The following is a 26,594-nucleotide window of genomic DNA, read 5'->3' on the forward strand; positions in this document are numbered from 1 at the left end:
AACTACCCTTCTCGCATCCCCATCTCTTCTTCAGTTGGGGTACTGGAGGTGTCAGAGACCCAGCAGTGACAGTCTCCCTCTCATCCCCTTGCCTGGAGCACACAGGCTGCATCTTTTCAGCTCAAGCAGAGCTGGATGAAGTCTACCCCAAGACCAGAGACTGATTCAGCTACACACATCAGAGCCCCACTCAGTAGCTGCTCCTGCACAGTTCTGGCAGTCCTGGTGTACAAATGGGCTGACAGAGCAGCAGATGATAATTGTTGCTCCCTCATTAGTGTTTCCCAGCCAAAGGCAGCAGTCAGATGAAGGCCCTGAGCACCACAGAGGGCGAGGAGTCAGAGCAATCAGGACACCCTGAGGCTAAGATGCCCGGACCCGGATTTTAAATAAAAGTGTCTGAACAGCTCCAAAACCCGTGGTCATACCACAAAGATGCACACCTGCCTCTGGGACTCTTGAGGGTTCCTCTCCTCGTCCCCATCCATCCAAAGGATGAGGTGCATGTGTCCTGGCTCTCAGCCACACAGCACTTTGAGGAGATGGGTTTCTTCCCTCCCAGAGTAGCAGAGCCAGTGTGAAAGTGCTTGCTCCCTTTTCTCATTTCACTGATTGCACTGACCTTATTGAGATGTGTCTCTGTTTGCTCTGTACAGCAGCTGTGGATAAATACAGTGAATTATTCTAATTGTCTTCTTACCTGGTAAATAGCTCAGGCCCTTTTCACTTAGGCTATTATTTATTCTGCTATCTAGGCACAGAAGTTGCTGTTTGCTGTGTGTATGAGACACTGCCGTGCCTTGCTGTGAACTGAGACATTTCAAGGAGCTGCCTGTGGACAACGACGGGTGGAAGGGACAAAGTCTTTTGGAGCTTTGAAACCGGAGGGGGAAAGAAAGTGTGTGGCAGGGCTGTGGTGCTGTGGGAGGAAGACTTGGAGGGGTTTGATCCTTGGGGTGGCCATGGCAGAAGATGCTGTGGGACTGGAAGCCAAGTGTCTGAGGAGCTGGCAAAGCCCAAGAAAGGCTGGGCTGGAAACTGGGTAAATACAAAGGGTCGGAGATCCCAGCCACCACACATCAAGGCAAAGAAAGGGGCAATCCAAGGTGACAACCTAGAGAAAGAAGATGAGAGGCAGGGAAGTTTGCTGATTCCTGTGCATCCTCCACCACGCTCATCTTCACCCCGTCCTTCCCAGCTCTGTGGCACAGCCTTCTGTCTCCTGTAAAGGGCTGCGAACAGCTCTGGCCATGATCTGGTTTCCTGAGCTGTCTTCCATCACTCTGGCAGGTCCTTAGAAAAATGAATGTTAAAAAGGAGGGGGAGCAACCTCCACTGTTCAAACATCTTTAGCTTTGACAAATAAGGCATCTGGCTGTGAAAGGCAAAAGGAAATTAATTTGGAATCACATTTTAAACACTACCATAAAGGCAAAGTATCTACTCTTTAATTTTTCCCCCAAGCAAAAAATGAATTTCCTTGATATTTATAGAAAGATTATTAGGGCCACAAGGAGTGATTTATATCATCTCATCCCAGTGACGGAAAATGAAAAATTACTGGGGACGACAGCCACTGGAATCCTGCTTTTGTTCGCCTGACAATTAAAACGGCTAATTTCCAACTCCTCCAGATCCTCTTGGGTTATAAATCATACCAGAAAGGCACTTTTCACCATGAAAAATGAACTCTGCCCCAATCAAGCATGAGAAGTTAGGATCAGAGATTTGCATCTGTTTGCTATCATGTGTAAATATATATCGATACTCTTGCTCCAGAGCCGCCCAGCAAAGGAGATGCTAGGAAGGAGGTTCTGCCCCTGCTCACCTGATGCTGGCCCATCACACTCCCTGTGCCAGGGGCTGCTGAGGATAAATGGGACAGGGAAAGCAGGAGAAGAGATGATGGTGAGGTCAGGGAAAGGCCAGAGACACTTTTGTCCTGTTTCTTACTCCACGAGGCCTGGCGTGCTTCACCCAGGAGCATTGCTGCTTGAGCAGCATGAGTCTGAGTGCATTTTTTTGTACAAGGACCAGCCTCTGCTTGTGCCCACTGCATCCACCACCACGGAAGGTTGCACCACTCTTCCTCCCTGGCCCTCTGAAATGGATCAGGGGTGATCCCACAAGCCTGGCAGCCATCAGAAAAGGGCAGGAGGGCAGAGAAAGAGCTCTCCCACAGCTCTGCTCTCCAGCAGAAAGAAAATCGTGTCCTGGGAAACACAGAAAAGCGAGGCAGACCGAGCACAGTGCAGCCCCTGGGGCTTCCCTCTGCTCCCAGCCTCCGGGCTTTGGGTGGTGATCTCCTGGAGCAGTCTGCTGTATAGGACTGCCGGAGGGGGAGCATGTGGAGGGCATTTGGTCCTTTGGGACCAAAATTCACAGCTCCTTGCAGTGGTGGAGCTGGGACCCTGCCATCCAGGCAGCTCATGCTAATGCCCTTTCCATGCTGGCACATGCCTGGTCCTACGCACTCTTCACACCCACTCTAGAGGAAGACATATTCTGATCAGACCTGTTTTGGGATGACTTTCAGATCAGTGGTCACAGAGAGGAGAAATTTTGGATTGAAGCATTTATTCTGCCCACCTTTATCGCTCTACATAGCTGGGGACTCTCCAGAGCCAGCGCTGGTCCCAGCAGCACTTGGATCTCTTCCAGCCCAGCGTCGGACGTCCTAACCTTGCATCAAGCCTCCCTAAGACAAGCGCTTCGCTTAACGCTTCCACGAAACTCAAACAAAGGACCCACGCTCTTATTTACAGAGGCAGAGCACTGCTCCCCTAAACACCTCTGATGAAGAAACCGAGAGCAAACAAAGCCGTGCGGAGGGCTCTCGCTGGGAGCCCCGTGCGCCGAGCTCTGTACACACACAGCCCCTTGCCAGCAGCGGCTCCTGGTGCTCGGCTGCTGTGGTCACCCCGTGTCCTTATCACAGTTTGTACAGTCGGCAGCCTGCAGCCTGCCCTGCAGCACAGAGGACCCCGGGGGAGGCTCCCCGCACCCCCAGACAGCAGGGCTCTGCGGCAGCCCTGGGGAGGGGTGATGGATGGACGCGATAACCTTGTTTTGCACAGTTCTGTGCCTTTCTTTTTTTGCTTTTCTCTCTTCCAAACTGCCTGCCAGAAGGAGGTGAGCAATGGTGCACTTCGAAGAGGCCAGAAGTGTGCTTCGTGGGAGTGTGCCAGGATTCGTCTCAGCACACAGCTGCTGGGGGCACAGGGCCGGGACCTCTGGTAGGGAAGATGCCTCCCTGCAGCCAGGGCAGCCCCTGTCCCGAAGCCAGCCCCCATCCCAAAGCCAGCCCCTGTCCCAAAGCCGTGCCCTGTGCACCAAGAACTGTCACTGCCAGGCTCACAGGAGCTCCCCAGCAGCTTGCCACAACCCTTTAGATAAGCACCAAGGAGGCCAGAGAAGGCTTGGGCAGCTCTTGGCCCCCAAGGAGGCTGTCTTTGCATTTTTTATAAGCGGGCCTCTGCCCTCAGCCCTTTGCCCAAAGAAGCCAAGAGCTCCTCGCAGCCACCCCTCTCCTTGCAGGCACCGCTGGCAGGATTTGGGACTCACCCATGCAGGCATCCCGCTGCTCCTCGTAGCCAGCACTGCACACGCACTTCCCAATGGGCACCAACCATTCTCCTTCTGCACTGCAGTACATTTTGGGGGTGTCCCTCTCCTCCGAGTGGCCTACGCACTCTCCTCGCACTTCCACCAAGGAGGACGAGTCTGCCCCAGTCACGGCCTCGGAGAAGGACGCCAAATTCCTCACCATCGCCGGGCACTTCTTGTAGTACACCCGCACTGAAACGATGGCGATGCAAGCGCCTATGTCCTGGAAGGCCAAGTAGAACCCCCTCTTGCTCAAGGGCCCCACGCCCCGCACCTCCGTGTTCAGTTTCAGGCGCCTCACACCCAGGTCTACGTTGGTGAAGCTCTCATCAGCTGCAATGGTGTCAATCTTCAAAAACTGGCTCTCCCGGGTGCTGGTGCCCAGGTCACGGTCAGACTCCAGGTAGTAGAGGTTGAAAGTCTCCTTGCAGGTGCCCAGAACACCTGGCATGCTGTTACAGTCCCGCAGCGTGAATTTAATCTCCGCATAGACCCGCCGCGCACCGTCCCGTTGAACCCAGTTGGTCCGTAGCCAGTTGTTCTGGTTGGGGGTCATGACATTACAGACCTGGTAGGTGTGGATAGGGCTGAAAAACTCATCCATCTCATTGATCGAATCCCACTGCGAGACAGAGAGAAAACAGGTCATTCCACACAATCCTGGTGGGCATGGGGCATGCAGGAGTCTGTGCCATCATCCACCCTGACAAACTCCCTCTGCCCTTGTTGATGCATCTGGGTACGAGATGGTTGCCATCATAAGCTAAAGGAAAATGAGGATGAACAGACTATGAATGTGCCAGCTTGGGCAGTAGAGCCCAATCTGACACAGAGCTGGGTGAATTGCACCTGTGTTTGCAGAAAGGAATGCTTGCACAAGGGTGATCTGATGGCAGAAAACAAGAGTAATGTGGTTTTGGTGAAGGCATCTGGGCTGTTAGTCCTCCAGGCCATGCCTGAAGTCCTCTTTCCTGGTGTGGAACTCGATGCTTGCAGGAGGAGCAGAAAGGTACCTGTGTGGTGCTCTCCTTGGTCTCCTCTGATATGCGATCTCCATGCATAATAAGCGAAATGAACAGGTTTCCTGGTGGAGAATGAGGGTTGGGGTGCCTGCTGAAGGGTGAAGGAGAAACATGCAGCAAACACAGGACTTCCAACAAGAAACAGAGGTCCATGGGGCTCAGAGCAATGCTGCTACCAGGCAAGGCAGGGTCAGCAGGAGCCTTCAGGGTAAGCCCACAGTGCTCAGACCAGCTGAGAGGCCAGATCGGGGCACGCTCTGGGAACCCAGGGGCTTACAACTTGACAGCTCTGGAGTTACATTCAGCAGCAGTAGGGAGAGTCTGGGGAGATGTTGGGGAACAGCAGATTGCAGCAAGCAGGACTGTGATGGAAGGAGGGTCTGGGGAGTCACTGGGTGAGTGAGGAGAGGACAGGGACATTTGTGTGACCCAGGAAGGGATGTTAAGCAGTTTTGATTGACAAGACGTGAAAAGAAGCACTGAGATTTTGGATACAGATGAGCTCTGTAGTCAAGGGAGATGCCTGAACTTAGGTGTTGAGGGCTATCAGACATTTCTAGGGGCTTGCTCTTGCCCCACAGTTCTTCCTCTCCACCCCTACCAAACCCTCACCAGGACCCACAGCCCTTCCATTCTCTGGGGGCTTTGCACTACCTGTTCAGCCCATGTCCCTCTCCCAAGCTGGCAACCCCATCACATCCCCCATGGAGCAGTCCAGGACCTCTCAATTCTTCTTATGGGAGAAGAAGGAAGTAGAATGAAAAAAAGAGCAGAGATTTTTGGACCCTGGGAAACAAGCAAAGCTCCAGCAGCAGGGCACAGATCAGGAAAACAAATCTTTCAAGCACCAGTGCAAGTACATTAAAATAAAGCCCTGGGCTTGTAGCAAAAATGGTGTTTTGTCATGCAAGTGGTGACCTGAGGCTCATGACAGATGCAAAATCAGCAGCAGCTAAGAACTAAGGAGCTTGATCCTCAGCACAGAGCGGGTAAGCCTGAAGACTTCACCCTGGTGTGTGCAAGAGCAGGTGAGGATGCGGATCTGCCATGACAGCCTTGCTACATGGCCACCAGCACTGCAGGGACATGGGGGCAGGGGGGACTCACACCTACAGAGTGCAAGAGGCATTGAAAAGACTTATCAAAAATATCTGTAAGACACTTCTTCCTTCTCCCTTCTCATATAGGGAATGCCTTCCTCATTTAACCCCCTTGACCTGTGCTTCCAATGGAGGAGGCCTTCTGGTGACTTCTGCTAGTGCTGGGGTGATCAGAGCAGTTGTTTCACTGATGTACATCTTCAAAACTCCCCCAGCATCTCACCTCTAGGAGAAAACTCCACTTCTCACTCCTAACGAGCTCAAAGCAGCCTGAAAAAGGCAGCAGTACCAGGTGCAGACCTCAACAAAAACTTGTTCAGAGGGGAGTATGCTGGCAAAGGATGCGAAAGTCAAGCCACTGCCAGGAGAAAAAAAAAAAAAAGGATTTCTGGTTCTTTTAAAAAATTCATCTCCTGAATTTCAGAAATGCCTGAGTTCATTCAGGCACAACCTGGCTGGTAGATCACCCAGGACCTGTTCTGCACCCCAGCACACAGGCAGACAACACGGAAAGGGGCCAGGATACCTGCTCGGCCCTGCTGGAGGCACAAGCTGTGCCTGTGAACAACAATCCTCGCACGGCCCTGCCATGCGCTGCGGCACTGCGGAGGGTGTGGAGATCGTTGTCACAATTAATTGAGCACAAATTAACACAGCATCTGTTTCCTGTCTTTTCCCTGCCGAGTCCCTGGGGAAATGAGGCAGAACCGCACAAGGGAGGAGGCGCACGGGGCGCAGGCATTGCTGAGAGCAGCAGCGGGGATGCTCCCCACATTGCACCAGCAAAACCAGTGGGGCTCGTGGCTCTCCAGCAGTGCCTGACAAGGGGGTAAGAAGAGGTTACTGTGTGCACTGAAATGCCTTGGTGTCCAGTTTGTGTCTTGTCTTGGGGTCTCCAGCACCATCAGCCATTCACTTCTATTCCAAATCTGCCCAAGGAGATGGTGTTTGTGACCATGGTGTCTCATGTGGTGCTGCTGGAACTGGAACCTTCCTCACCACCAGCAGAGAGCATGGAGCCCATCTCCAAGCATCACCCCAGGGTTGAAAACTCAGAGATTTTGCATCTGCAGCATCACTCTTTCAAATGTTGTGCTTGTTTTCGCATTGTCTGGACTGCCAGCTTGTGCTTTGGGTCATACACAGCACCGTGGGATCCCAGCCTGAGAAGGGCCAGGCCTACATGGCAATGCTCTGCCCCTAGTGGAAACATGGAGGGAGGCCTGGAAGCCATGGGCCCAGATATGGCTGCAAGGCAATGCCAGTCCCACAAGCTCTGCCAGGACCTGCCAGGCAGGCTTAGCGATTTGGGATGGAAAGACCCACTTCAGGAGTCCCATGACTTGAAGAGGTTTCCTTTTCAGCTTTTATAGCAAGCTCCTTCCCAGGCCGAGGGGTCTCCATCAGCCTGCAGCAGCCTGGTGCTGGTGACGCCATGGACCCTGTGTGTGCTCCCGACCTCCCACCCCGCCGGCATCCTCCAGCTCTCGGCTGCCAGTTTGAAGCAGCTTTTATTAAACCAAGCTTAGCCCGGCCCCCATCACTGCGATAAGATCCCCTAGCGAGACGGAAATGAGGACATCATAATTAACGTGGCGAGCACACGCGTGTGTGTGTGCTGGGGGGGGGGGGAGCACAACTACATCTGTATTCAGGGGCCTGCCTAGTAGTTTAAATTAAAGTCAACGCATGTTTAAAAAAAAAAAAAAGCCAGATTATGAACGGCAAAAGATGCAAACACCAGATATCTGGGTGGCTGAGCAAGGTCTTAGAAGTCTCCCAGGGCCTTTACAGTGAAGCAGAGTGGGAAGGAGGAGAAGAAGCAGAGGGGTACAAGCATGCAAGGAGGGGCTGCATCCCCTGGGAGAAGGAGCTCAGCCTCTTGCCACCCCAGCTGTGCCCACTCCTCATCCAGAAAGAGACAAGGGTCGAAGCCTCCAGGGCCCTGGGACACAGAGTCTTCCTGACATTGCAAAGCTGCCAGCAGGACATCCCTTTGTCCCAAGAGCAAGCACTGAACTGTGGCGTTCCCCAGGAGCTGCTGAGTCCCTTGCACTACTGTCACAGGGAGAGAAAAAAGAGAAGGACATTATTGCAGCTATAAATCATTAGACGGGGGGTGTTAATGGAGATAATCCCATGAAATCACTCACTGCTATGGCTAAGGAGGGATTTGTTTGGCAGCTAACTACCCTAAGCTTCACTGCAGGTGATTAACTCCTGGTAGTGACCAACGTCTGGGGAATTAACAATAACACAACATTTACTGAACAAGCACCAGGAGATGAGCTTTTATCTCAATTACTTGTTTAAATCTTTATTTCCCAATGTTCCATTCTTACCCATTTCTTTTTTAAAGAAAATGTGGTTTGCCGCAGCTATAGCGTGATGGTATTCCACTGGGCAGAGAGGCTCTGGATTGGAAAAGAAACCCATGGAAATGATACAAGGACACCAAAGGGACAGAGGACAGAAGATTTAGTCCCAGGCAGATGGGAGAGCCCCAATACCTTTTGGTGCTCCTAGGAGGCAGCCAGGACACTGGATGGGGATCTAAATGGCATGTACACAGCACAGCTCGGACTGAAGCCCTGGTGAGCAAGGTGAGCTCAGAGCAATGGGACGCCCTGCTCCAAGCACTGTGACAGAGCTGGCAGTCAGGCCTTGTCTGTCCAAGCCACACACTAGCTGTTGGCTGCAGGACCAGAGTCAGGCTCTCTTCCTGGACGTTTTAGCAGACAGACCAAGGCCTCGCCTTCAGAAACATCCCCTTCTGTATACAGTTTTCAAACAGTTCAGTCCCAGGGAGTTCAGAGCAATGCCTTACATCAGCATGAAATCCCCATCCATGATGTGCAAACACTGCTGAGAGACCATCCTACAGGCAGAAATGTGCTGTCTGTGCTCCCAGCTGGTTATTTAAGTAAAGGCTGTGGGGGTGCTGGAAGGGGCAGCAGGGAAGTTGGGGCTGTATGGGGGGCTTTCTCCGGCACTCAAGGTGCTTCCACTATAATTAGCTTTTGCAAGGCATCATTCAAGCTCCTTAGATATCCTGTGTCTGAGCAAAATCATTTCCTGTTTGACTTTGTAAATCAAAGTAGACGATACAATAATTATTAATAATATGTTGACTTATCTCATCAGCATTTTAATTAGTCAGTAGAAAAGCAATTTGCAAAGGGGCCGATCAGGCTCCCTCTGATCCAGCGGGTCACGTGCCAAGCAAGGAGAGGGGAAAGAAGGGCACTGGGGCACTGGGGCATTTTGCTGGAGAGAGCTGGCAAAGCAGAGGCACAGAAGGGACAGAGGCAGCCTCTTTGACAGCAGCGATAAGAGTCTGATTTTCAATGCAAAGGGAATTGTTCTGGGGACGGAGTGGGCTGCAAAGCTCCTGGGAGCCCTTTGAAGTCATAATTGAGAGGAGCCGCAGCCTGCAGGATGGGGATGCTCCCCGTGACCCTTCCGCTCACTGCACGTGTCTTGGCATAGAGGTGAGGGGGGACACAATTAAACCTCTGAGCAGCTATTACAGCCAATTACCCCTCAGTCAATTAACTGGCAAGAGAAAATGTCAAAACAGGCCGTGCATGCCTCCCTGATGGCTTGACACTCCCCAGGGCCAGCAGCGCTGCTGACCCTCAGCTGTGCCCAGCGCTACGAGCCCCCTGCTCTTCTGCCCCTGCTGGCCACAGCCAACCCGGAGAGGAAAATCCTTCCTGTAAGGTAGGTTCATCTTGCTCACACATGTGATGAAAACATTGGGACTTCACAAGCTGTCGCTGTAAAGTTTAACTGCAGCACGTTTCCAGTTACGCACTTCTGACGCTTTGGACCATGCGCTGGCTGTGCACCAGGATCTCTGTGTCCAGAAGAGGAAACCTCTCCTGACATGTCCAGGAACCCCAGAAAAGCATGGCAGGACCTGCAGGTGCCAGGAAAGCAAGCTGTAAAACATTAAGGATAGAGCTAGCTGTCACAGGACCCCTTCTTAAGCCCGTCAGGAGTGGGACTGGGGATCTGTGCTGCTCAGTGCCAAGCAAACCCCCAGGCAGAGTTACTCACCTCCCCACTGCCACCCCTGTGGTGACAGGGCTCACACAGAGCAGGAGAAAGGAGAAGTGCGTAAAGCAAATGCAAGTTCGCCTTCAGCCAGGGAGCCAGAGCCAGCAATGCCACCCGTTGGTGGGAGGTTGCTGTGACAGGTGTCTCTCTGTCCCTGGACAGAGCAGAGACACTGCAGGGAAATCCCTAAACCCAAGGAAATCTGCACACTCAAGCACCCAGCTCAAGCAGGACAGCCAGCAAGGAAGGGTAGCACTGGGGGAGCACTGCTACCTCTTTTCCAGCAGGAGTAACTGAATTAAGGACATGACAGCAAGAAGAAGGGACCCCAAGCAAAACGTGGCTTCGCAGTTCACCATCTCCACACCAGACCAGCAGCTGGGCTCAGCCCAGCTATCACAGCCCAGGGCTGCCAGAGGTGCAGGACACCACAGTGGGCAGGGGACAGTCCCAGGGACACCAGAGGTGAGTCTGGGCTGCTCCTGAGGTGCTGACAAGCAAACTCAAGCCCTTTCCCAGAGCAGAGATCAGGCCAGGCTTGGACACAGGTGGTGCCAAGCTACCAAGCCCGAATCACCCAGCCTCTCTCCCCTGAACCCAAGCCCTGCTGCAAGGGCACCTCAGGATGCAAACAAATCATTGGCACTGGCAGCGGGTGCCCCACAGCAGTAAACCATCCTGCCTCCTTCTGTGGTGATGGCAGCTGGTTCCAAGTGCGAATTTACTACCCAAAAAGCATCTGGAGCTGAAGGACCAGCAGGAGGGTAAAAGAATGAGATGTTCTTTCAAGATGATGCAGTGCAATGGCCCATGGAGAAAGAACCGGGACAGACAAATGTTCAGAGAAGCCATTAAAACATCCAGCTGGAAAAAATACGCAAAGTTGTTTGTGCAAGAATCAAAACCCAGGCACACTCCTAGAAGGTGTTCAGGTCAGTTTTCACATAGCTATGTGCTCATCGTCTCCACAAAAAGGTCATGAATTGGGCAAAAGCACGGGGTAAGTGAAGAGTGGAGTTACCCCATGGCTCACCTAGGACTTGTAGGAGGACACAAAACCACAAGATGGCCAAGAAGTGGTTTAAGACTGGTGTTTTTTAATGCAGCATTCCATGGGAGAGAAAAGCTTAGGCACTATACAAGACTATTTTTTTTTTTTGCATCCAGTATTATTAGTTCGTAATAAACATCACCAAAATGCTGACTTCAGATATGAGTTAGCATTCGGGATTTGCTGTTAAAGGGCTGCTGGGCATCTGCTGCAGTGCGAGTGAGCAGCATAGCAGCAACTGCCCTGCAAGCCAGCCCCAGCACCCTACGGTTACAAACTCCCACATGCCCACACGTCCCCAGGAGGCCTATGCCAGCCAGCTCAGGCAAATTCCTTGCCAAGTCCAGCCTGTGAGTGAGCACCCAGAGGACAACAGCTCCACCACCCAAACAAAGGCAGAGCAGGATTCGGGGGCTGGCAACCAAAGCTGAGCAAATCCCCACAGCGGTGGGTTTTTAACAGCGACCTTTTAACGTGTTGGAAGGACTCACTATGGGGTGTGGAGGATTTACCACCGCTGGCAATTTGGGATCAAGGACAAATTTTCTAAAAGCTAGGCTTTTCTCAAATGTGAGCTAACTGACGTGTAAAGGCCTGTATTTATGCAGGAGATTACATCACGTTAGCTCCATGGTCCCCTCTGACCCTAGATCTATGAATCTATTATGTTTCCAAGACAGTCATAATTGCAACAGCTAACTGCTAAAATTAGAGCGGAGTTAATGATTTAATTTATTTACATATATGATAATGTCTGATATAAATCTCATCATTGTTATTATTATGAACTCACAGTTCTGATCACTCCTCCTCAAACAGACAGCACAAGGACTGAAAGTCTCAAGCAACAGATCAATGAAAATGATTAGAAGCCTGGGAAGATTTCTGTAGGAGGCGGAATTGAAAAGATTAGCACCATTTAGTTCAGAGAGCGGATGAAAAAGAGTGGATGTGAAAAATCAACGCAACAGCAAAAGCTAGGAAGGCACCCCGACTTCGCACATTTTGTGTATGCAGTAAGCCACGCTATGCCTTGCAGTTGGTCCTGTGTGTATTTATGGAATTTCTTCTGTTCACTAAATCAATGAGAAAAAGAAAAAAAAAATCCTTACAGCCAGGCCACTTCCATCCCAAATTCACATTTACAATTTGAAGAAAGCTGCTGTAGAAAATCTGGCCATGGAAATGCAAGCGAAGGGAATTTATGGGGAGGATCCAGCCAGCATAGATGGCAGGCTGGCTTCACCTAGGATGAAGTGACTGGCTCAGCATTCCTCCTGGCCATGCTGTGGGGCTATGCTTTTATATATCAATTCCCAATAAGAAATCAGAGCTTGTTCAGAGCTTCCCAGTCATTTGGGGCTGTTCCTCCTGGTGCTTCCCCAGTACAGCAAGGAACAGGAGGCTTCTCAGCGTGAGTGCTCACTGAGCAACCCAACTCTGGAGTTTCCTAGGGGCAGAAAATTCCTTAGAGCTCAGGGTCAGGTGGCAACCTGGTCCATACACCCTGTCAGCGGTCACCCATCCTCCTATTGTCCCCCACATGCCAACAGCCACTTCATACTTACCCCGTGTGAGGGATAAGTCAGCCAGCCCCAGTCCCCTGGGATCGTTGACGTGTCTAGCAAGTTCACTGGAAAACACAGGAACAAAACACTGCATTAGAAAGCTTGCACTCCACCCCCTAAAGCAAGGAACCAAACCTCCACAACGTGCCAGTCCTTGCACCCCGATTGTGCCTTGCACACATTGTGAGGCTGAGACACCTTCTTGTTACTGGCAGGGACCTGCTTGGCTGCAGCTCATCAGCAAATGGTGTTCCCAGAGCTGCTGGGCTAGGGCTGTACCTGTACCAGCAGTACGACAAAGTGGTGTACCCTTTTGGAGAAGAGGGGGCTGCAAACAACTGGTTAAAGGGGTTGTAGAGCAGAGAGGAGCTGGAGAAACAAAAGACAAGAATCAGGTTGTCCACCAGGTCCACCCTCGGCCAGTGCCCACACAACTGGGCCATCCTTTCTCATTGTGACACTGCTCCACTGGTGGCTCTGCTGAGCTTTTTCGTCTCATTTCCCTCCTGGCAGAACTCGTTTGAAGTTTTTTGCTTCAGCAGCCACTGTAATTGCACACACAGTGCCTGCCTCCGGCACAAAGGGACCCCCCTGCAATCCCGGCTGACACTGCACTGGGGACCACAGGGGAAGGACTGCGTGAGGAGGCCCATCAAAGCCACCCCTTCAAAAGCCCTGCTGCCATCAGGAGCCCAGCGTAACGAGGAGACACAAGGCAAGGGAAATGGTTTCAGTAGGGGAACACTCGGAGATGACTTTGAGCATGTTCAGGAGCTTCCCACTGAGACCGATGTGGTGTCGGCAGGGGGAGGACAGTGGGGCACCACGGCTTGGCTGCATGCATGGGGTGTTCTGCCCCTGAACGCCATCTGCTCTGTCTGCCACCCGTGAGCCCCGTGAACACCCAGGTTCTCCAGTATCAGGCAAAGGAAACTTCATCACTGCCTTGTAACACCCTGAGCCTGCTCCAGCCCCTTCATACACCTGGTCAGACCTGGTCCAGAGGAGGGCCAGAAGGATGACCAGAGGGCTGGAGCAACTCTCCTATGAGGAGAGGCTGAGAGAGGTGGAGATGTTCAGCCTGGAGAAGAGAAGGCTCTGGAGAAACCTTATAGTGGCCTTATAGAGGGGGCCTACAGTCCCTGGAGAGGGGCTCTTGCAGTCCCTGGAGAGATCTGGTGATCTCTCTTGGGCCGAGAAGTTCTTTAAGGTCCCTTCCAACCCAAACCATTCTCTGGTTCTATGCAGGGTACTTCCAAGACCCACGACCTTGCTTAGCTCTTGGTGAAGGACACAAGGCCCCAGCTGTGGGCTGCAGACCTAGAGGAGACAGAGGCTCAAGAGCGGGTGCCAGTGAGGTGCCCCAGCCCCTGAAAGTGAGTGCAGCGGGTACAGACCACAGCTGAGCCTTGCCGTCCCTTCCCCAGCACCAGCTCCACCAGCTCCAGAGCCCACCAGTGCCTCCAGCTTCCCCAGAGCTCCCTGCCCTGCAGCCACCCAGCAAGGCCAGGCCCAGCCTGGGCACCATGTTCCTCCTGGCTGTCCCTCCATCCTCCTGAGGGCATTCGGTGGGGCTGCCAGGCTGTGGCTCAGCTGAACCCCAGGCTCTGGAAGGAATATGGTCTCGGCAGCCTGTTGTGGGGGGACAGGGCACATTGGGGCAGCAGCTCCAGCCCCAGCTCCGTGTGAAGCGGGCCCCAGCAGCTGGAGGAACGGGTGCCACTTTCATTTACTATTACCAGGCAGGGAAGGAAAGGGGGGAGAAAGAAGCAGGGACGTGAGCTGGCTGTGAAACACCCGGACGTCATGCTCCTGACAGAGCAGATTAGGAGCTTTTGAGGCATTTATTAATGTTAGCAGAACAATTTGAAAGAATTTCCAGGGTTTCTTGTGTGACTTCATTGGCCCAACAGCAGGCCGAGCCCCTCCGCTCGCTGCAAGGCGCTGCTCCAACTGCTAGAGAGGCCCCTTGCCCTCAGCACGGCGTAATTACCTCGGAGATCTCAAATCCATTTTTATTTGTTATTGTTAATCTGAAGATTTTCTGCCTATTTTCCCTGGGTAATTCGCCCAGCGGGAGCCTGGGCCGCGGAGTTTCCCCGCTCGCAGCGCTGGAGCACGGTGCCGGCGACCCTCAGCGGGCTGGCCGCATTTGCAGCCCCGCTCCCCGCCGGGGTCTCTGCACCCCCTTTCCCACGCCGTGACACACGGAGGTGGGCACGGCTGAGCCTCGCTGCAGAATGGGATCTCCAGGCAGTGCCAGGAGCCTGCACAAGCAGGAGAGCACACCGCCATGGAGGGATGCTCGCCAGGCTTCTCGGCGCGGCGCTGCGTGGGTGCTAGCGAGCCCTGAGGCTCTGGGACAGAGCCACGCAGACCCGGCTTGCCTGCTGTCACTTCTGAAGCTGGTTAGCAGCACCCCGTCCCATAGTGTGGGTCGTTTGGCTGTCACCCAGCCTCACGCACAGGAAGGAGCTGCCTCCTTTCAGGTGCTTTGATGCAAAAACAGCTACACGGGCACGCAGTCCCTGCCATGCTCCTGTGGAGTGGATTACTTGTGCCTCTTTGCAGGAAGAGGGATAAAATAAATATTGCTTTTATTCCTTGGTAAGTGGTTCAGCCAAGTGCACAGGAGTCCTACACATTAAACCCACTGCAGTGGGCATTGCACAAATACAAATGCACTCCCTGTTCTGGAGCTCTTGCATTAAGTTACTGTAAAGCAAACGTATCTGTGCACATGAAGAACCACCTAGCATCACTGTCGCATGCCATGCTCAGATACGGGGAGGTCAATACTCCACTGGTACAAGAGCAAGTGAACTCTTAGACAAGCATGTCGCTGCCACATGCCACAGTTCACACATAATGACAGCAGGAACGCAGCACACTGCTTTTGACACTTGAAGTGTGGTCCCTGCCCAGAGCACCACAGGGAGCTGTGCCATGGTCCTCCTGGCGCTGAGCTCCAGCCCAAACTACAGAGCTTGTGCCAGGGGAATGGCTTGCTCAATTGGCAGAGGCATTCTAGGCAGAGAAGCAAAGCCTTTAGCAGCTCCCCTGGCGGGCTCCTTCCCAAATCCCAACCGGCCATTCAGGGAAAGGCCCCAGACCAAAATAAATGTGTCACTTTTGCCTTCCCATAGGAGCCTGGACAGCACACACTCCGGTTTGCCCCAGGAGGTTGACCTGCTAAAGGGAACCCGCTGCCCTGCAAGCAACAAGAGCCCCAACCAGCACCCAGCAGGTGACGTCCCGGCTTGTGTCGCTTCCCTGCTTGCAGAAGCAGCTCACCCTTGGTGCAGGAGCACAAGCAAGATCACCACAAAGGACTCCTTTCAGACTAGATATTTCTCAGAAAATGTGCTGGTTTGGGAGACCTCTATCCTACAGCTGGGTAATTCTGTTTGATGTTATGGACTGTCTGCACGTATCAGTCTCAAACTGCAAGCTCCATTTTTTTTTCCTGAGCACCATTTTGATTTTCACTATTCTGTGCCTTGGCTTTGACTCGCCGTATTGAGCCAAAACACCAGGAGGTGTCAGGGGGAATTCTCGCACTGATGGAATAGCTGTCAAGCCTGATTGCCCGTTCAAATGGAAGCACCTAAGGAGCAAGCAGGTTGCTTCCCCAGTGCAAACTAGACTCCGGAGCTGAAGCCTTGTGCAGGGGAGCCCTACTTGCTCCTTGGAAAAGTTGTGCCATGTAATGTTGTGTGATTAATGCACATTACAACCCCACACATGCAAATTATGCAGGAGTCAAAGAGTAGATACGTGTATATGTATGTGTATGTGTATATATATATATTTATACCATCATTTCATTTACATACATATCTGCATCCATATTTGTATCCATATTCATATCTCCCAAATTCTAACCGCCACTTGAAATGAGCGAGGAAGCCGAGGCAGAGACCAGCACACAGGGAACGTGCATTTTGCCTCGGTTGTTTTGCATCTCTTGCGCTGCTTAAAGAGGGAGCACTCGGAAATCCTTCTCAGCGTTTGGGCTGGTGACCACAGTTCCTGCAGGGACGCGTTATGTCCCAGTACACCCAGCAGTCCCAGTGCAAGAGCTGCACTGGGGGAGCTGCTGATGAGCGGAGGCTGAGACCCGCAGCCTGCCTGGGGGTGCGCAGAGTGATCAGGGCACGGGGAGGGGGTGGCACGCTGGGGGCTCAGCCTCCACAGATCAGTGGGGGACCAAAGAGGGCTCTGAGCTCCCTCGCTAATAGTTAACCCGCTCCAGCCCTCACTCTAATTACTCCACCGTCTCCCTCCCAGGCGGCAGGCTTTGTAGCGCAGGCGTGGGGAGGAAGGGTCAGTGGGAGCAGCCCCGTTCCCTTGGGCTTCAGTTCCTCTCCATCACAACTTCAAAGGCCTCCCAAGATTCACAGCAAGGCTCTTCCCCCCTCCCCGCCACAACGCCTTTTGCATCGATAATTAAACTCTTCGCAGCACGGTGAGTTGCTCCTGCTCTCTGCCACCCGACGACCGGTGGGCTCAGCCTGCACAGCCCCACACAGGTCCCCCTGCCCCACACCACCCCATAGCCACAGCCTGCTCAGTGGGGGCACAAGGCAGGAAGGGATAACCTCAGCGGGGAGAATAACCTCAGCGGGGAGAGCCACAGGGCTATGGGAAAGGGGCAGGGAGAGGCTCCCTGGCAGGAGGGGAACAAGAGCCAGCGGCATTCATTTCCCATAATCTCGCACAGGACTTTGAAGGGGCAGGTGGGGCCAGGACGGGTCAGCTATTTGTATCCCACCAATTAATCCACCAGCCCGCTGAATAGCCAGCTGTGACCTTCCCAAAATTGGGAGGGGAGGGGGCAAAACCGCACGACAAAAAACCATGCCTTACTTCCTCAGTGCATCGGGGGGGAGATGGGACGGGATGCTTCGCTTTCAGGCTCCCCCTTCCCAGCACAGCAGTCACCGGCCGGCACAGGAGGTAGCACCAGGGCAGTGCTTTGTGCCGGACCCGGGTGGGTTTTGTGAAGCAGCCGCTTGTCCACGAGGCTGCATGCACGGAGGGCACAGCAGCGAGGGTGCTCACACCAGGAACCCGCTGGCTCCACTGCCCAGAGAGGAAATTTAGGTAAATATAAAAGATGTCACCAAATCCATCAAGAACACAGGATTTCCACATTTCTGGAAATGCCAGCAGCAGGTTGAAAAAAAAATAATATATATATATATAAAAGAAAAATGTTCAAACTATTGTTACAAAAAAGCAGTGCTGGTTTTGGATGTGCCCTAGTTCTTATCTCAGGATTTCTCGTCAGACCTATGGATTATTGCTGTGAACTTCCTGTATTTAATTTTATATAATTTTTTTACTGCATCAGGAGTGGTAATGCCCATAAGGACTAGCCCAGAGGGTCACCCCTTTTCAATATACCAGGAGCAGGAAATACTTTGATGTAGGAAGAAAGCTTGTTTGTTCAATCAGTGCTAACAAAAAGCCACAGCTCAGGTTTTAAAAATAAAATGATCAACCTGATCCTTCCAGACCCTGCGTGATATCACGTAAAATAATGCACAGTGCAAGCGCATAATCTGTGGTAGGACTGAGATGTCGTGAAATAATATATATATATATATAATAAAAAAGAATCAAAATAAAACACTAAAAATAAAATATTTCCAAGGCTAAAAATCTTGAAATTCAAGGGCAGCTTTTTTTCCCAGAAAAAAAAAAAAAAAGAAACATCAAACATCAAAAAACAACAACAACAAAAAAACGTTCTCTCTCAAAAATATAGGTGAGAAAATATAGACATAAAATGATCGCATTTTTTACTCGGTTTGAGACTCCTGATGCTCGTGTGCAGTGGGACACCGGGGCTAATTGGGCACGCTGGCTTAGGCAACCCAAATTAAAGCACCGCCGGCGCTGCGGCAGCAGCGTGCATCCCAGCCTCACGGCACACACCGTGCAGCAGCAGCGTACATGGTGCACAGCCAGAGCCGGGCAGAAATAACCCAGAAATGTTAAAAAATGTTAGAAAATGCAGGCTGGTGTGGGGCCCGAGGATGGACTGTAGAGAGGCAGATCCAGCACCGAGCCTCAGTGCAAGGCGGGGGGCACACGTCTGCTTGTGCCTCCCTGCTCCCAGGAGCTGTGCCGGTGGGGAAGGAGCTGCCGCAGGCCTGAGGGGCGGCTGGACTTGTTGTAATTCAGGGCAGAAGACTGAGGAGGAGGTGGAAAGGCTCTGGGGATGGGGGTAAGAAAGGTCAGGGAGGCAAAGGACTCCATGGAAACACCCGACATGAGAGAGGGGAAGGAGCGGGACTGTGGCATGGCTGGGAGTGGGCAGGCGCTGGGAGAGCGGCTGCGGCTCGAGGGTCCCCGCAGCATCCTCTGCAGACAGCCCGGGGATGGCTCTGCAAGCCCCAAGTCCCCAAATCTGGACTTAGCCATGGGATTCCTGCGAGCCACCTCCACCGCAGTGTCCCCAGCTCAGTGCACGGCGGAGAGCACGGCCCTCGGCCAGCAGAAGGAAGCCTGCACCCTGCTAAATCAATCCGTCCAGCCCCATTGGGCACCCCACCGCCCGGTAAAGCAAAAGGCCTTGCCCTATAGTCACACCTATAGAGCTCTCCCCCCCCAAAAAAAAACACAATGGCCTCTAAAGACAGCATCTTGAATCTCGGCCTGACCGGCGTCCCCAAATCCAGGAGCTAGAAGGTCACGGATCTGCACTGGCTTTTCACCAGGCTGCAGTCTGAGATAGCAGCTCAGGGACAGGCTGGACATCTCAAACCACCAGTAATAAAGTGTCGTGAGCACCTTTAAAAATTATACAAAAATTATACACCTTTTCAGCCTGCTGTAGTCAAAATCTATGTGATGCTCACGGAAACGGGAGCTTTTCCAGAGGGGTTTGTGTCGCTGGATCCTTTGAGGTCCCCACATCAGTCCTGACTTGCCCTTCTCTTCTCTCACCTATGCTGGCTAGGACAAAACAGCTCCTTGTCCAAGAGCAGCTCAGCACTCTGTCTGTACACCACAAGCCATCTCCTGCCTGTTTGGGATTTTGCACTGTCCCCATTTCTTACCCCAAACGGGGACTCCCGCAGTGTCACGCAGCCGCTTCCCGCGCTGCCCAGTGACCGACCTTACACACAGCCTGCTCTCCCCTTTCGGCAGGAAGGCTGGGCTTTTGAAACTGGGCAATTTCAATCTGGAAGTCACAGAATAGCGGAAGGGCTGTGGGGTTTGATTTTCAGCCCTGTGGGGGTCTGTGTTACACCCCCTCTGACAGACAGAGCCACATTGAAAGTCAGATCAGGTTTCTCGGGGTCTTGTCCAGTCAAGCATTCAAAGTCTCCTGGAAGGAGATTTTTGGCCACAGCCTCTCTAGAACCCTGCTCCAGCACTTTGAAAAAATAATAATAATAATAAAATAATAAGTAAATAGGAATGCCCTCGCTCAAGTGGACTTGGCCCTGCACACTCAGCCCGAGTCCATCAGCAGAACAAATCCTGCAGCATCCTGAAGCAGACACCCTGCTCGTCCCGCTGACTCCTACATCCCAGCAGTCCTGACAAAGACTTGAGGTTTATCTTCCCTGGAGGATTCACGAAGAAAATGTGAATTTTTTTTGCAAACGTGCTCACTTACCTGAATTACTTGAACAGTTTTCAGATGGCAGTATTTCAGGCTGTCAGATGCTTTTCTCTGATTTCTCTGAGGAAATTTACTTTCACATTCCTTGGCTACCCTAAACCATGCTTAGCTGTTTGTAAACTGATGAGTTTATTTAAGCAAGTTAACTTCTTTAATGTCAATTACTTTGTTCTTTTAAAAATACCTTTCTAAATTTAACCATTTTCCAGGACAAAAATATGAACACTAAAAATGTTTGAGCAGACGGTCTGTCTGTTTCACGCCACCCGTCATGAAATGTTGTGAGAGTCTAAAATTTGTAGAGGAAAATTTCCTCATGCAACAGATCCCACATCTGAGGAAAGACATCAGTATCAGGCTTCATTATAGAGGTGAATTTTTCACCAGACTCGAAATTTGTGGTTGCCTCTGTCCAGCAATCACTGCCTGTGCAGCACAAGGTGGACGCTGTTAAGACTCCCAGTATTTTAAATGTGAGAATCCAGATTTGCAGCAGAGAATACAGGCAAAACCCTAATGCTGGAGGAAAAACCTCTGAGAGAGGAACTTGCAGAGCCTGATCTCCTTGGCTTGCTGCAATGAGGGATGCGAGGGACCCTGGTCACACCGTGTGCTTTCAAGGAGAAAGCACGGGCTGCAAGGGGCTTTTTAATCTCACAGAAAAATCCTAACAAGAATAAATGGCTCAAAGGTGAAGCCAGACCAATTTGTATTAGGGAAAAAAGGGGCCCAGTTTTTTAACACGGAGGCTGATAAGCCATTGGAACAAATTACTAAGGGTGGCGATGGTTCTGCCTTCGCTGATGCCTTTAGATAAATGTCAGATACTTTCCTGGGCCAAACACAATTCATTAGGCTTTATTGGTGTGACTGTACCTGGTCCAGAAAGGATTATGCCCTTTAGGTGGTAATTTATGACCTCAAGTACCACACATCTTTGTAAGCAGTACATGGGATTTTTGTGTGTTTGTGTTTTGAAGGAAACACACCTGCGTGATCCCACCGCTCACTTTTGAACAACCAGGGCTGAAGGGGTTAATTTTTTCTCGGGGTCAGAAGAGCAGTTTTGAGCACTGGTCATGCTAACAGCCCGGGTTAGGAGCACGAACTATCAAAAACTGTCAGGGTATGAATAGAGTTATCATATGAATGGATTTGCTCTGGAGATAAAGGGAGTGCTGAAAGCTGCCAGCGAGGCGAGCGGAGGCGAGCAGGGACAAGTGAAACACAGAAACCAACCAAACAAAGAGCAGAGGTGTCGGGATGTCGGGATAAAACCAGGAGCCCTGTGTGCCCAGCACACACCAGTCCCAGCAGGTCTCCCTCTTCCCTGACTGAGGGGCTCTGGGCATTCGTTTGTTGTTTTGTTTTTTGTTTTTTTTTCCTTTTAGGTAAAATTTCATTTTCTAATAATTTTTCAGTAATCAAAAATAAAATAAATAAAATAAAATAAGACATGAAATGAAATGAAATAAAATAAAATAAAATAAAATAAAATAAAATAAAATAAAATAAAATAAAATAAAATAAAATAAAATAAAATAAAATAGAACAAAACAAAAATTAAACAAAACCAAAACAAAAATAAAACAAAACAGAAAGTTCCTTTGTCCCTCTAAGTAATCAATCAGCTTTTCTGCTGTACTTACATTTGGATTCATCAGATCTATTTCCGCCTTCACCAAAATGGGTTCCCATTTATTTTCACTGTAAATAAACCCCTAGGAATTCAGGAAACAAGTATTCAAGGATGGGGAAAAAAAAGAAGCTCACAAAGTAGGCTCATTCTGTGTGCATTGCATTATTTTCCTGAAAATTTAGGGATTTGCTTTCCGGAATTTTTGTAAGCTATTATTGTGAGAAGAACATAAATGAGGGTGAGACCAGAAACATATTCCCCACGAGCCCACCTACGGTCATGCGAGTATTTGCTTCACACCAGTGTTTTGTGAGCAAACAAAAAATCACACACCCCAAAATGTCATTATTTCTAAACAGAACTGAAATCAACTCCCCAATTCAAACCGGTGCTTCTCCACAGCCTCCACCACTGGAAGTTCCTGTACCAAAACCCTTTTGTTTGCTCTCACCACGGAGGAAGTCTTTCCACCACTGCAAAAAGCCATTTCCTCTGCCTTTCCGAGCGGTGCTGAGCCCACAGCCCCAACTCCAGCACTGCTGCTGCCGGGCTAGCAAAGGAGCATTGAATAAATACGCGGATGAGTTTTACCTCTTTTTCTGTTTGAGCAGAGGGGCAATTAATGAGATTACAATCGAGAGATTAGCAGGGGAGATTGGCACCAGCCCCGCTCTGTGCTGCGCGCCAGCCCCTGCGTCGGCAGCGAGGGAAGGCGTTGGGTTTTCCCGAGGACCCCGATGCTCTCGCGCATCCCATCCCTGCTGTGGGGAGGAACAAAAACACTCCAGCACCGGCCCCGTGGCCTGGTGAAAAGACGGACATCCCCGTGTCGGTGTCTCGGCACCTTCCCCTGCGCATCTCCCACCGTTGCCCCAGACTTTGCAGCAGCGAGGTGTCTGTCCCCTCTCACCTGCTCCACCACCACTGGTAAGGCTCTCAGTTAAGCATGGCCTCTTTGGCTATTTTCACAAATCCCAAATCCCACATTCTTCTTCTTCTTTTTTTTCTTTCTTTCTTTTTTTTTTTTTTTTTTTCCCTAATTGTCCCCTTTTTTTTCTTTCCCTGCCCAAAGGCCACATTTCTGGTACCTCAGCCATTTCAGAGGCGATGCTATTCCTTCCCTTTCCTCCCCGCCTAGCCCTTTCCCCTCGCTTCTCATCTGCCCCAGCCCTTCCTGCATACTCCAAAAATCCAGGAGCGATGCCTGCAGGTCCCCCCGCCGGGTGCTGCAGCATTTCCTCTGCAGTGCCTGCACCAGCTGAGAGGCAAAGGAGAGCCGAGCCGAGCTGAGCTGAGCCAGGCCGAGCCAGGCACAGCAGCTTGGAGCAGACCCCAGCCCAGCAGCAGGATGCGAAATGCCATTTTCCAGCAGAAAATACCCTCTTGTCACACGCGTGCCGAGCCCAAAATGTGGTAAATTCTGCTAATTTGATTTTGTTTCAATACAGCAAAGATATTTCACATTTTATTATTTAACTTCAGGAAGTCACATAAAATATCCGCATGAATATTTGTGCTGTGCAACTCAGTGTATATACTGCCAATATTTTAGTCTATCACACTATTGCCATAATATTGAAAATAACTTTTTTTTTTTTTTATCTCTATGCTCCAATGCAATTTAATAATTTTAAACACTTTTTTTTTTTTTTTTCAATGCTCCCAATGAAAATATTCCATATCCTGCGGATTTTCCCCTCTCTAGGAAATATCTGCGGTTTGTCTTTCAATGCGTTTTGCAATGGCTGCCACACCGAAATGTGGGCATTTCCCACAGAATGGCGATCCCCTTTTACCACCAGCTCCCATTTCCAGGGTACCCGCTGAAAAAAAAAAAAAAAAAAGGACAAATATAAACTCAAAACATTTTGGAAAAAAAAAAATAATAATTTTTCAGGAAAGAGAAGGGCATTGGGAACTCTTGGAAGGGAAAGAAAATCAAGGCAGTTTCTTCAAGTTAGCGCACATCTCAACGTACCAATTGCCACCCAACATGGGCACGCGGATCACAGCACATGCCGGCCTTCCCTTTGCTTTGTAGCTGTAAAATTTTGCACCCTGCAGATTGTACACAAGCACGGGGTGTGCTGGGGTGCACAGGAGGAAGCAGCCCCTGCCTTCCGTGGCTGTGGCCAGCATTGCAGCCAACACATTTGTGCCCAGGGCAGCACGATGTGCTGCAGAGCTGGGCGGCGAAGCCTTGGGCTGGGCAGCCTCAGGGCTGTGCTGTGACCTCCCCGTGTCCCCATTGCCAGCCCTGTGTTAGGCCAGCAGTGGCCTTGGTGCTGGTGCCTTTGTCCACCCGTCCGCGGGGTGCTGGGGATCCCAAGGCCACGTCCCCGGCTTTTCTCTGCCCGTATAGCTGAGCCCAGCGGATGCCAAACTGCACCACGCCGCCACAGGGCTACAGAGGGTCAGGCATCCTCGGGGCAGTGGAGGGAATGCCACTGGCTTTCTGCTGGGCCCCACGCCTCATCCTGACACCGCTGCAGCCCGGAGCCATCCTGCTGCATCTTCCACACCGCCTGGCTCACCCCATGCACCACTCATCCCCCTTCCTCTTCCCACGGCTAGAGACTAGCTTTCCTTTCCAAATGTCTTGTGGAAAGCTCAGGTCTTTCGCAGCCAGGGGCACACAGACAGCAGCCTGGGGCCCAGCTGCCCCTTTAGGTGCTGTAAAACCCACACCAGCAGCCAGTGATCTCCCTTATAGTCAGGAGGGGCAGCCTGTGGGTGTTACAGGAGGCACTGTCCCCTCTCAGAGCAAAGCCACAGGCCGAGCTGAACCACACAGCTCCAGTGCAGGCCTGCGCTCTGCTATTCTGCATCTCTGGGCTTTGCCCCTTTTTTGGGGCAGGCACAGGGACAGGAGCAAGATCAAAGCAAGCCAGAACAGCCCAGGAGGTTGTACCCAGACACCAGAAGGATGTTGGCAACTTGTTCTTCTCCTCTGCATACCTGCCTCCTACTTCTCTTCCTAGGATGCTACTGCATCCTACAGAGAGCCGAATTTCCAGCTCCCCTCTCTGCTCCTTTCACCACCCAAGGAAGGAGGAAAGCAAGAAGCCATTGGCCTCTCATATTGTGCCCATGCCCGGGACTGGCTGAGCTCAGGCTGGCCGCTGCTCCCCTCGGAGCACTGCAGCTCCCCGTGCCAGTGCCAGGAGGCTGAGGGAGTGCAGGATCCAGCCCGGCAGGAGCCTCCTGCACCACCGCCAGCCCTGGGCCAGGCGCACGGGGCAGCTGCCATGGTGTGGAGTAGGGGTTCAGGGGGGCCAGGATCCCCTCCTACCCCCACAAAGCTATCCCCAGCAGTGAGAGCCCGACGCAGACTGCACAAGGGCAGGAAAGGAGCAGGAGTGCCAGGACGTGGGCAGCTGGCAGAAAAGGGGGTTGGCACCAGCTAGAAACCATTGGTACAGGTAAGGAAGACAAGATGGGTGGGAGGGGAGGAAGGAATGCGCATGGGGAGATGGCAGCAGGAGCAGGAGCAGAGCCCAGCCGGGTGCCACAAAGGGCACGAGGCAGCCCGTGGGCCTCGGCGTGCCGGGAGGGCCGCAGGGAGCAGGAGGGACACCACGGGTAGGGACGCCAGCACTGGGGCTTGCTGCGGAGGGCTGCGCCGTGCTGGCCGTGGCTCTCAGGCGTAGCAGGAGGGAGGAAGGATGCTGCTGCCGGTGCCAAGGACACGCTCGAGAGTGGGAACAGCAGATCTCCGGGTGATGAAGATCAGCAGCCCAGGGAAGCAGTCACACCGCTGCCAGCACGGAAGGAGACAAGCGAAGGGCTGACAGACCACGGGAGCGGCACTGCCAAAGCTGAGGGGGCCCGAGCCGCAGGAGCAGGGCTGAGCAACCAGCATGGGCTGGCCCCGAGCACGGCCGGGAGCTGGGTGCGGGCCTGTCAGTGCTGACACAGACGCTGGGAGAGGATCCTTGCCTCCCTGCTTCCCACTTCAGAAGTTTACAGCCCTTTCCCTCAGGACAGTTCGCCACCCGAGTGCCCTCCTGGCTTCTGCACCCTCTGTACCGCCCTGCCGTGCCCACCCGCTCATGGTGCCGCAGCTGCACCGCCAGCACGTACGCCCGAGCTGCCTCCATGGAGGTGACCATGGCTGAGCTGGCTCCTGTGGCCTGGTCCCCTCCACAGCCACCCCCGCGCGTTGCAGCAGAGCCCTTCCAGGGGAGGACAGGCAGAGCGGGCAGGTGCTGCTGCAGAGATCGAGTCCTCTTGCCCAGGCTTCGAAGTTTAGCCTCTGTGCAAAAGCTCTGGGATTAGCAAACTCAGGCAGGCAGGAGCCCGGAGCTCGGCTCCCCTGAGATCAGGGAGAACTAAGCCCAGCAAAGTGAGCTTCTCCTGCCCGCAAGCCCCTGACGACACATCCGAACACCCCAACCCTATCGCTCCTCGGTGTCCCTCCCAACGCCACCCCGTCACGCCAAGGCCACCCCACTCCCTACCTTCGCTGGTGGTGGCAGACAGGCAGGCAGCCAAGGCGATGATGATGGAGAGCGAGGACGTCAGATCCCCCTGCGCCCATGCCATGGTCTGGCGGGGCAACCGGCTGCGGGATGGGGCAGCTGGGGTTGTCCTGGCACCTTTTTGCGAGCGAGAGCCCGGAGCTACAGCACACGGCGGCTCATGCACAGGCACTTTGCGCACATTGCTCGCATCCACACAGGCGAGCGGCTCGGCGGGGAGGGCGCAGCCTGCCTGTCACTGCTCGCAAGCCAATGGGGTGGGTGGGCTCTGCAGCGAGCCCCCCTTCCTGCTCCACACGCACACGCTGTACCCAGCCGGAGCATCCCAAATGCAGGCTCTGTTCGCCGGCCATCCTCTTTTCTTCCCTCCCTCGTCACGCTGTGCTTGCTGCTGAGCAGCCCCTGCGCTGCTCCTGCTCCCCG

General features: G+C 52.5%; 1 protein-coding gene across 1 annotated transcript in view; it reads right to left on the reverse strand.

Moving 5' to 3' along the window:
• Positions 1-26,235, reverse strand: part of EPHA8 (EPH receptor A8) — a 45,443-nt gene extending 19,208 nt beyond the window's left edge. Inside the window, exons 1-3 of the mRNA XM_032201453.1 lie at positions 26,151-26,235; positions 12,410-12,474; positions 3,565-4,228 (exon numbers count right to left, since the gene is read on the reverse strand). Of these exons, the coding sequence (XP_032057344.1) occupies positions 3,565-4,228; positions 12,410-12,474; positions 26,151-26,235 (814 nt within the window). The remainder of the gene's footprint in view (positions 1-3,564; positions 4,229-12,409; positions 12,475-26,150) is intronic.
• Positions 26,236-26,594: the final 359 nt, after the last annotated feature.

The sequence above is a fragment of the Aythya fuligula genome, chromosome 21, assembly GCF_009819795.1.
Source record: "Aythya fuligula isolate bAytFul2 chromosome 21, bAytFul2.pri, whole genome shotgun sequence".
In the NCBI taxonomy this organism is placed as follows: Eukaryota; Metazoa; Chordata; class Aves; order Anseriformes; family Anatidae; genus Aythya; species Aythya fuligula.